This window comes from Manis pentadactyla, chromosome 9, assembly GCF_030020395.1.
Source record: "Manis pentadactyla isolate mManPen7 chromosome 9, mManPen7.hap1, whole genome shotgun sequence".
In the NCBI taxonomy this organism is placed as follows: domain Eukaryota; kingdom Metazoa; phylum Chordata; class Mammalia; order Pholidota; family Manidae; genus Manis; species Manis pentadactyla.
The window spans coordinates 15,238,061-15,248,653 of record NC_080027.1 but is presented as its reverse complement, the minus strand read 5'-3'; the positions used below and the strand labels follow the sequence as shown (position 1 = coordinate 15,248,653).

The 10,593-nt window shown below is 50.1% G+C and overlaps 2 protein-coding genes and 1 long non-coding RNA gene across 3 annotated transcripts; 2 read left to right on the top strand and 1 right to left on the bottom strand.

Annotated features, from left to right (window-relative positions):
• The first annotated feature begins 502 nt into the window (after positions 1-502).
• Positions 503-2,093, top strand: BEST1 (bestrophin 1). The gene is given in 5 exon segments (XM_036924295.2): positions 503-798; positions 800-876; positions 879-1,028; positions 1,031-1,446; positions 1,448-2,093. Coding segments are annotated over 5 exon segments (930 nt in total). The 5' UTR covers positions 503-595; the 3' UTR covers positions 1,532-2,093.
• A 560-nt stretch (positions 2,094-2,653) lies between these two features.
• Positions 2,654-5,311, bottom strand: FTH1 (ferritin heavy chain 1). The gene is made up of 4 exons (XM_036925647.2): positions 5,016-5,311; positions 3,478-3,624; positions 3,086-3,211; positions 2,654-2,979 (listed from the first exon to the last, which is right to left on the bottom strand). The coding sequence occupies exons 1-4, from the start codon at positions 5,127-5,129 to the stop codon at positions 2,815-2,817; spliced, it is 552 nt and encodes a 183-aa protein (XP_036781542.1). The 5' UTR covers positions 5,130-5,311; the 3' UTR covers positions 2,654-2,814.
• A 157-nt stretch (positions 5,312-5,468) lies between these two features.
• On the top strand, positions 5,469-7,298 carry LOC118932295 (uncharacterized). The gene is made up of 2 exons (XR_005032702.2): positions 5,469-5,830; positions 6,988-7,298. It is a non-coding gene; the product is annotated as an uncharacterized LOC118932295 (long non-coding RNA).
• Positions 7,299-10,593: the final 3,295 nt, after the last annotated feature.

Genomic DNA, 10,593 nt, shown 5'->3' with positions numbered 1-10,593 from the left:
GAAGCATTTCTGGGGGTCACCTTTGAGTTTTATATGGTCTATACTCCAGCAGCCTAAGGTTGGATGGGGGAAGATGGATCACAGACAATAATAATGCATAGAACTTGCCAAGGATCACAGTTTAGTAAGGGAGCTCAAACCCAAGGCTCAGACTCTAAATACAAGGTACAAAGTACCAGATGTCTGGAAAAGGGACAGAACACAGAAAAGAGACCCACCCAGCTGGACCTGGAGCTGGGCTGTGAAGCATGGGGAGAATTTGGACACAGGCAAGGGCAGGCCACACTGTGGGGTAGTGGGGCTTGCTCTTGTGGAGTAAAGGCCTTGGGCTCCCAGCAAGCCAGGCTTCTCTCCCTGTGGATGCTGGTCCCCAGTTGGAACCACAAGCCCTTAGCTTACTCAGAGCCACTCCTGGGCCTCATCCTACCTGGGGACTAGTAGTTCGGATTGCCTGGAGTGAGGGGTGTTAAAGGGAAGACATGAGTGAAGAAGAGCCTTGAATGCCAGACTAAGGAGTTTAGATATTAACGTGGGCAAAAGGGAGCTGCAGACAGTCAGTTGAGCTGCGCCAGCAGGGATTAATTGCAAGGTGCAGATGGGTCAGGAGGAAGGTGAGTCAGGGTATTGTGAGGAACGCTGTGTCCCTGGCCTGGGCCAGGTGGAGAGGGAAGGGGTGAGGAAGGAAGGCCAGGTTCGGCCTCTGTTCCCCCACTCAGCCCTGAGTCTCCTGCTTCTTTCCAATCTGCACAAGGAACAGATGGAGTTTCAGCCAAATCAGGAGGAGGAGCAGGAGTCACACGGGCATCTTTGGCCACTTCCTAGGGCTGCAGTCCCATGGTCACCATCCTCTCAGGACAAACTCGAAGAGCAAACCAGTGGTCCAAGAAAGAAGTCCCTTCTCCACGAGGGCAAGCCCAAGAACCTTGGGGGAACCGGACACAACCCTTGGGACCAGGAAGACAGCAAGGCCTGGGAGCTTACGGAGGAGGATGCCTTCAAGTCCGCTGCACTGTATGGGAGGTCAGGCTACCAGTGCCCCGGACACCCCTCAGCCCCACCCTGTGGTCTTCCCACCCGGACAGCCAGCGGCCTCAGGTCTCGGCAGAGCCTCAGGCAGGGATGGCACTGTCAAACGCCAAAGCCTATACCACCTGTGGCTCCTGGGACCCGAAGTTTGAATTGCTCCCACAGTGCTGGGGCCTCAACAGAGCACCCAGAATTGGGTCACATGAAAACTCGTTTAATTTGACGGACATGCCAGAGGCCCCTGAACATCTTAGAGAGCCACATTTGGAACAACTGACCATCAGCATACGCACTATACTCAAGGCTCTTGTAGATCCTCATTGGGCCTTGGAAAGCAAGTCTTCCACCCAAACCAGGGTCACCAGGTTCCCCCCATGGGTGGCACCCGCCACTTCCCTTGCTCTGAGCCTACCATTCCTCTGTGAGTTTCCAATGGTCCTGTCGCTGCCTGAACATGATGGATCTACACCCAGCGCTGGCTTGGGGCACACACCTCGCTGCCTAAGCAGGAGTCCTAGGGAGGTGTTGGGGATGTTCGCTCTTCACCCAAGAGCCCGACATCCCCAGGAAGACTTCCCTGGGACCCAGGTGAAGATGAGGTGGCCCCGACAGGACCAATGCTGGACAAAGGGCTGGCAGGCGAGACCTAAGACGGCGGACAGATGGTATCCCCAGGCCCAGCTCTCAGCACAGGCAGCAGACCCAAAACCATAGGGCAGAACTCAACCTCACCACCAAGGCTTAGCATGTGAACGCTCCCCCATATACTCACCGGGGTCCTGAAACACCCCTGGGAATTGGCAGATGGCACCAGGAGGGTGTCTAGGTCCTTTGGGGTATCTTACTGCTTTGGGAACCTCACTTCAATGTGCTCTTCCTGCTTCCTTGGGGTCAGTCCAAAGCTGTCATGAAACCACCAGACATTTCCCTTTATTCCAGATTTCATGGTCACTCACTGGATTAGACCCACCCCACCACAACCCAATCTTGTGGGAAGTGTAACTTCTTGTTTCTATGTTTTCAGGCAGTTACTTCTGTCAGTACAACTTCGTGATTGAAAACTTACAAGGGCTAGTCTGTCTCGTGTCTAGGACTAGACAAACGCAGAGCTCTGCTGTCTCCCAGAACTCACTGGTTCTTCAGTGTCTCAGCCTTTGCCCTCACTCACATTAACTTTCTCAAATTCTCAGTAGGGATAAAGTACACTTCCAGCCTGTTTCCCAAGAGGGACATGTCACTGGCCTGGTCCTACCTGCATGTACACAGGCAGGACACTAACCCAGTCATGCTGGGTCATAGCCACGTAGCTGTCCACTCTTAATGGGTTCTCTGTGGCAGGCTGGATTAAATGGTTAGTTTAATGAATAACGAAAATAGTTTCAATTCATGTCTTTTGCACATTACGACTGTGAAGGCTAGAATGAACTAGAAACATGTAATTCGAAACACCAAGTTCAGAATCAGGAGTCCTTAAGTCCTGTCTGAATTCCATAACCCATGTTTGGTATCTTTCCCAGACTCAGGAGTTTAATATGAATTCTCCTAAGACGTTTTATTTTGATGTAACTGACTCAGTGAAGACGGCCAGATACAGTTCTAGCCCATCCCAAGAAATCAAAGACAACCACTGGGTACCAAATTTCTTTATTTGAAGGAATGGTACAAATTAGAGGACTTAGTAGATGTTTTGGTAAAATTTATAGAAAAGGTACAGGAAACCCCAGCATGCATGCACTGCCTTGGGGACCAGGGAAGTCACCCTGTGGCTCTGGGAAGCCAGACTAAGGCTTAGCTCTGGTTATCACCGTCTCCCAGGGTGTGCTTATCAAAGAGATACTCTGCCATGCCAGATTCGGGGGCCCCCATCTTGCGCAAGTTGGTTACGTGGTCACCCAATTCTTTGATGGATTTCACCTGCTCATTCAGGTAATGAGTCTCAATGAAGTCACACAACTAGAAAACAGAATGGGGAAGAAAGTTACCATTTAAGTACCATTTAAGTTTTCCCAGTCTCTAAGGCAGATTATCCCCTATTTACTCCCAAGTGGCCAATACGCACATGAGGGTCATTTTTGTCAGTGGCCAGTTTGTGCAGCTCCAGTAATGACTGATTCACACTTTTTTCCAAGTGTAACGCACACTCCATTGCGTTCAGCCCATTCTCCCAGTCGTCACGGTCTGGTTTCTGGAAGAGAGGTTAGGTCACTGCACCTGCGGTCTTACCCAGTCAGCCATGAAAGTTACTGTGCTTCTGCAAAAAGGACCCGTTTCCCGACAATAGCTTCTAACTTGACATTCCCGCCCATCACTGTTTGCCTGCTTTAAACGAAAAGGTAGGCCTAAAAAAAGCACAAAAGCCAAAAGACCTAAGACCAACTGCCAGTCAGTAATTTCTGACACCCGAGGACTGCTAGACAGATGAAGCATGACATCCGTCCTAGGATCTCTTACCTTGATATCCTGAAGGAAGATTCGGCCACCTCTCTTGTTCTGCAGCTTCATCAGTTTCTCAGCATGTTCCCTCTCCTCATGAGATTGGTGAAGAAAATACTTGGCAAAGTTCTTCAAAGCCACATCATCGCGGTCAAAGTAGTAAGACTGAAAGCGGAACATGAACATGTTAGGGATTCCCAAAGGCAGGCAGGCAGTCTGCAAGCCCAACCTTCCTTCTCAAAGTCCAGCAAGAAGGGGTCTATGCCTGAAGAGACTGGGGACAGGTTGTGTTCCTAGATTGAACAGAACGGTTGTTTCTGCTCTAAAATACCAAAATGAAAGTTGACCCTTAAAGTTTACTACAGGGAACCTTTAGCATATTATAGAATTTGCCTCCGTTTTAAGGATCTGTAATTAGTTCTTACAGTCAGTGTCAAATTTATGAGTTAGAATATTTGCCCTGCACTTGAGTCTTCCTCTAGCTTCTCCCAGATTAACCCATGTAAAATGAGCTTTGCCAGCTCACAGCAGACCGATTTATAAAACTATTCAGCTAAGCATGGTGATAACTCTGGAAGGCGCGCGGCGCTGATATATATACATTACCAGTAAAAGCAAAAATTTGATTCAGTTTTAGACACTTGTTGTACTGTGTTCCCTGAAATGGAATGGCAGTCACAGAAATCGAGGCCTGTTGTCAAATCCACTGGGAACATGTCTATTCCGGGATAAGGTGCACAATCATGAGACAATTCTTAACTAAAACTCCCATCACACCACCTAAAAAGAGGATTTTTGAAAATTGAATCCACTGATTACTGCATGGAAAACTTCCTTATCCAGTAATGATTGGTGGGCTTTATCCAAGAACTAAGGGTTCAATTAAAGGGCCACAAGTCTTGGGGTGAAGACACAAAAAATGATTAAAAATTAAGTGCCCAGGTACAAGGATGGCTGACTGACTATTTTGTGTAGGCAGAGAGGGAGATTTCTAGAGATAAAGCTTCAATTCAGGTGGGAGTTAGAGATAAGCAAAGAGAGGGGTGAAAACTACTGGCCGGGAGTGCTTGGCCCACGGAGATAAGCCACTTTAGCACGGCCCCCAAGGATGCTATTCGACACCATTACCCAGCAGGCTCCGCCATACCCAGGGGGATGGGAAGTCCTCTCCGCCCCCACAACTTAATCAAACGGAGGGCCTCCGGACCCACGTGACCGAACGCAAAGAGGGGATGGAAATGCAAAAACCCATCTTCCTAACTGCGCGAGTGCACAGGTTGCATGCATTGCAACCCCGGGATTTCAGGACACCGAGCTCTCTCTAAACATAAAGAGGTGCACAGGGGCGGCCCCAGCCTATGAGGGGTATCCCAGGGGACAGTCGGAAAGTGCTAACTGCCTGGAATTTCTGAGCAAGGGAAGATCTAGAAGACCTCGAGCGGCCTCCGTTTTCCCGACGGGAGGGGCGCACGAGGGCGGGAGAGTCGGCCCAGTAGCCACACCCACGCCCCGCCCGACAAGCCCGCGCCCGCCTCCCGCGGGCCGCCTGCGCTCACCATGGACAGGTAGACGTAGGAGGCGTAAAGCTCCAGGTTGATCTGGCGGTTGACGGCGGCCTCCGAGTCCTGGTGGTAGTTCTGGCGCACCTGCGAGGGGGACGCGGTCATCATGGCGGGCGGCTGAGAAGCGGCGGCGGAGGCGGAGGCTGCGCGGCGCTGGAGGCCTTGGAGCGGTCAGAGGGCTCTGTGAGGAGGTGGCGGAGGGCTGGGCTGGCTCTGGGCGGCCGGCCGGAGTGGGGGACGAGCGCCGGGTTCCGTCCAAGCACTGTTGAAGCAGGAAACCGCGGCGACTCTCGACGAAGACTGTGGCGCAGGCGGCCGCCGCGGGCTCTTATAGCCGGAGCGGGCGTGAGGCCTCCTGGCCAATCACACCGCCCCCCGCCCGCCCTTGACGCGGAGCACCGCCCCTTCCGGTGGGCCCGCGGCCGCTCCCCAGTAGGGGCTGGTGGTGGGGGGGAATGATGGGCAGTGCTGCCCGCGAGGCCGGGAGGACGTTGGGGGCTTCGGGGCCGCGGAGGGCTCCGAGTGCTCTGGGGCGCGTTTGGTGGGGTTGGAGGGACCACCCGGGGAGGGACGGGAAGCCCAACTCGGACCCCGGCTTCAGCGGCGTCCTGGTCTCGAAAGAGACGGGAAAGCGTCTCTGGCCCCGGGGGCTTCAGGGCGGGCTGGGGTCTGAACCAGCACCCCGAGACTCTTGGGCAAGGGCCCGTTAGCAATCAGAGCTGTAGAGCGGCAGCCGCCACATCCCGAAGTGATTGCGCCGTAATGTAAATGGGGAAACGGGAAGGTGGACACGGGCCCACAGGAGGCAAGTGAGTCAGAGGCGGGGCTGGGAAGGGGCTCACTTTCCCTTACTCCGAGTCTAAGAAGGGGCAAAAGGGTGCGGAGTGGGGTCGCGGCCGGGCTGGCGTGGGCCCCGCTCCTTCGACTCCGCCAACCCTGTCCGCCTCTTCTTAAGCAAATATGGCTCCTTGTGCGGGTTTATGCAACAAAGGTTGGGAGGAGACTGCCTTCCTTGAGGGAGTCCTGGGGGTGAGCCACCTGGGCTTCTGAGGAAATAAATAACCCGTGGGGCTTAAAATTTAGATTGGGGTTAGGAAAGAAAGGAAAAGCCATTTGGATCTGGAAGACCGGTCGGTAACGCCATTTTGAAGTGACCTTTGTTATTGGCCCAGTCACAGGAGCCTCAGGCTGTGGAGGCCCTATACAGAGCCACCCTCTGGGGTTGCCCTTGGAGAAAAGCTGATGGGGCTGAATGCCTGACAAGCATGACAGGTGCAAGGGACCCTGGAGGGGCAGGTCCCGAGCACAGGGTGGGTGTGAATTCAGGGATGGCAGAACTGGAGTTAGGCCTGAGCTCCTGTCCCCCAGTCTGTTGGCTTCTAGGTTCACTGTCTTAGCCAGGGCCTTCCACATAGAGGTGGGCCACCTATCTATGTTTCTTTAATAAAAGGACCTCAGGATAAAGTTAGCAATAAATGTATAAAAACTATAACTGTTTATTGCTGGACAGAAAAGAAAACTTGCATAAATGAATTGACACCATGTTTCTAGATGGCCAACCTCAGTTCTGTAAAGATGGCAGGAGTCTCCCCAAATAAATTTATCTATTCAGTGCAATTTCTGTAAAACTCAGCAAGTTTTTGGAACTTGACAAAATGATTATAAAGTTCCTTTGGAAGAGTTAAGTTTTTAGAATACCTGATAAGCATTTGAGAGGGGGGAAAAAAAGGGTTATGAGGGTAGATTTGCCCTCCCCGATATAAAAAAAAGGTACTATGAGCAGTTGTTACTGGCACAGGAAGGAACGAGCAGAGTGCAACAGCCCTATGCACATACCTATGGGAATTTGGTAGATGCTAAAGTGGAATTTCAAACTAGGGGAGCGAGAATGGATTTTTTAAAATGTTGAAACAATTGATAGTCGTGTAGAAAACTGATTTACTCTGTATTTTGAAATACGTACCAGGTGGATAAAGATGCACAGCTTAAAAAAAAACTATGAAGTTACTAGAAGAAAATGTAGGTTATCTTGTAGAATTTTGGGGTAGCGTGTTCTTCTGAAGCTGTCAAAAACCATAGAAGAGTTGGCAGATTTGACTACTAAAAAATGAAAAGCTGGGCAGCCAAGGTGGTGAACGGAGAGCGGGAGACTTGGGCTGTGCCAGAGCTGGAAGGGTGCCTTGCCCTCCAGGAAGATGATGGTGGAGGAAGTAGGACCAACCATAAAACTACGCCAAAGAAAAATGCCGGTCTTGAGAGAAGAGAGAACCTGCCAAAGAGAAAATAAGCGACACTCCAATTCCTGAAAGAGCTCCCAAATGTAACAAGATTGCAAAACAATGTTTCTAGAGTACCTTGGTTATCAGCTACCTTCGATGACAAGAAAGGGATGAATTTAGAACAGAATCTGCCAAGGGGAATGAAGAGGAAAATAGAGAACCCCAAATTTCTGGGACTTGGAGTGTTGAAGCTAGAACTGTTTGCCTTTTTCAACCAATAAAAATAAAATTGAGAAATGCTTTGAATAACAAAGATCGATCAAGATGGATCTTCAGGACAATGACCGGGTCAGGGCATGTTTGTCACAGAGTTTGTTAAAATGTATGGGTGGACTAAGGTAGTTGCTAGTGAGTCACTTCAGTTGGACAAAAGCACTTGGAAAAAGAACAAAGGGTCTGGTCTCACAACAGCTTCATAAACTCAAGATACAGATAGTTAAGTATTTGAGAGGCATATCTAGGAAAAAACGGTGTAGTTTTTGGAATGTGAAGCTGACTGGAGTCAAGTAGGTAAAAAGGCCAACAAAATTGTTTTGGTTTTTTTGAAAAAATGAGTGATTTAATTTTTTAAAGTTAAGGTTAATTAGCATACAATGAAATGCACAGATTCTTAGGTGTTTAATTAAATGAGTTTGACACTTGAATACAGCTGAAAGAAGGTACAGAACATTTCCATTACCCCAGAAAGTTCCTTTGTATCCCTTTCCAGTACATTTCCCCTGAACCCTCCCCCACAAGACAACCACTCTCAAAATGTTTTTCAGTATTAACTTTGCATGTTGTAGGTTTTCATATAAATGGAATCATATGACACCATAAGTTAAAAGATAAAAGACACCGTAAAGCTAAAATACAAATGACCAATTGAGTTGACATTTGTAGCTCTTTAAGTAGTGAAGATTAATAATGTTCCTATATAATATATATTCATATGTCTAGTTACATATTACATAAATATAAATGACTTTCTGGTTGGCTTCCCTGCTACTGTGTATCATAAACTGGAGGACAGGTGTTGCTTCTGTCTTATCCTGCGATTCTCCAGCATTTTGCAAGATGCTTATTACTTGGTGCTCAGTATTTATTGAATGAACAGATGGATGAGTGATTGAATACGGAGGATGTATTAAAGCCAGGTAACTGGGTTGGGTACCAGTCGGGAGGCAAGAGCCCTAGTTCTCAGTGAACGGAGGAGACAGCAGACTGGAGAGAGGTGGAGAGGACAGAGCCGAAGGGATGAGGTGGCCGAATGGCTAACACCGGGGGTGGAGGCAAAGGGTGGCAGGTGGGAAAGAAAGATCCCCAGCTTTCCGGCCCGGGCAGCTGGGTTCGGATGCCATTTCCTGAGGATGGGAGCCCAGGAGGAAATGCGTTTGGCAAGGAAAACCAGCCCGCTTTTGTCTGGCAGTGCCGAGTTTCAGGGCTTCCAGACATTCGGTGCACAGAGCCAGCATGAAGTTGGACCCACCTGAGGGGAATGGGTCTGTTGCAGAAAGTAGGTTTCATGACTCAGTATTCGTTCAGTGCTCGGTCGGCTGTGGTGACCCCATCACTGCAAAACTGAGGGGCAGTCTGGGCTGTAGAAGGTCACTGGCGGAGGTGGCTGGGAAGAATGAAAGATACATCTTGTGCTTGTGTGTGTGTGTGTGTTTGCTTGGGCCATTCCCCACCCTCTGGGAGTCCAGGGTGTCAGAACTGCCATCTCCAACCCTCTATAGATTTTTCTGAAACCGTGGCCTGGTCTTCGGACATTTGTTGAAAGGGTTCAGCCTCCCTCCCCTCAATCCCCAGCTCCTTGTGACTTCGAGGAGTTTGGCTGGCCTCCAGGGACAGCCACCTCCCAGGGCTGGGACAGGGGGAGGGGCTGCAGGCAGGAGCAAAGCTGGGCGGGTTGTTTCTGCAGGACACTGGTTCACGCCAGAGCTGTAGGGGGCAGAGGCGTGGGTTGTGGCCGCGATCTGCTGCCCCACCATGACTCAGCACTCTGGTGTCACAAGGGCTTGGGCTTGGGCTCCAAAAGTGCTTTGTCACTCTGGGAAGAAGAAGGTGAGAAGGCTGGGAGGGCTATGGTTTCAGTATGAGGAGAGGAAAAGAACAGCCCCCCACTCCCTAGTGTGGCAGGCCATACAGGCTGGACCTGGAACAGAGGCCTCCCAGCCAGGCCTCAGACTGTATTCTTCCTGGAAAGCGGGGTGTCACTTTTCCTACCTAATTCTTCCTCAGTGCCTTCCCACCTCAGTGGGAGTTCTCAGCAGATGTTGGTGCCCTTCTTCCCTTCTAGGGATTGTTGCTGTGGGGTTACAATGTAGGATTCCACAGCTGGAAATTCAGAGCCCCTCAGAATGGTAAGACTTGGGAAGGATTTTAGAGTTTCCAAATCTCCTTGTTTCACAGCTACAGGTGAAGGGTCGGCCCAGGTTTGCCCAAGGCCATGTTGTTGGCAAAAACACGCTGGAAATGTAGGATGAGACCCATGATGGCATAAGGTGTGCTCGTTAAAAATAGTGAGTTTGTTGTTGGACTGTGTATATGAAAAACTGATCACAGTGAAGAAAAATCCCAGGGTTGGAAACACATGGATTGGGAAAGAATGGTTGAGTGATGTTTTAAGTGAATAGCTGATATTTTAAATATCTGGGATTCCCCCTGAAGTTAAATAAAGTGACATGTACCAGAAATTAGAGTTCAGTAATCTAGAAATTGGAAAAAACAATGCTGAATCAGAGTCACAGATATTTCTGGATGATGCAACCATGATTCAGAGAACTTGTCCTAAAGCCATTTCTTAAAAACCCATGAGGCAATGTAGACTCAAAGTCTGGGTACTCAGGATCCCCCTGCTCCAGAGGTTGAGGTCAAGAGCCACAATCTTGGGTGTAAGAGGAGAACTGAGACTGGCAGGCCTACTTGAGGGCAACTCAGGTCTTGCGGCCTCTGTGGGAGTTCCCACCGGGAGAGCCCAGCGTGCTCACCTCTCCAGAGCCCCCATCCCATGGGCCCTGGCTGGTGTTTGCTTGTCCGTCTTCCCACTGGACTTGGAGCTCCGTCTTGTGCCCAGACCCTAGCATGGCCTGGGGGGGCTTCCAGGTCCAGCAGTTTGCTGCCCTAGAGCTCTCCTCTGGAATGACCAAACTCACTGGAATATCTGCTTTCTATCTTGGGACTGTAGGGCCCTGGAGGTCAAGGATCTTGCCTTTGATGGTCTCTTGCTGTGTCCTTCCAAATGATCCCTTGGGTATCTTCCCACATTCTAGATGCTTTGAAGAGATCACCTGGTCTCTCTGTACCTTGGA

Coding starts and splice junctions, on each gene's coding strand:
- FTH1 (XM_036925647.2), bottom strand. CDS start 5,129: ATGATGACCGCGTCCCCCTCGCAGGTGCGCCAGAACTACCACCAGGAC. Junction 3,625..5,015: donor CCTACGTCTACCTGTCCATG/GTGAGCGCAGGC, acceptor TTCCGCTTTCAG/TCTTACTACTTTGACCGCGA. Junction 3,212..3,477: donor TCTTCCTTCAGGATATCAAG/GTAAGAGATCCT, acceptor CCTCTCTTCCAG/AAACCAGACCGTGACGACTG.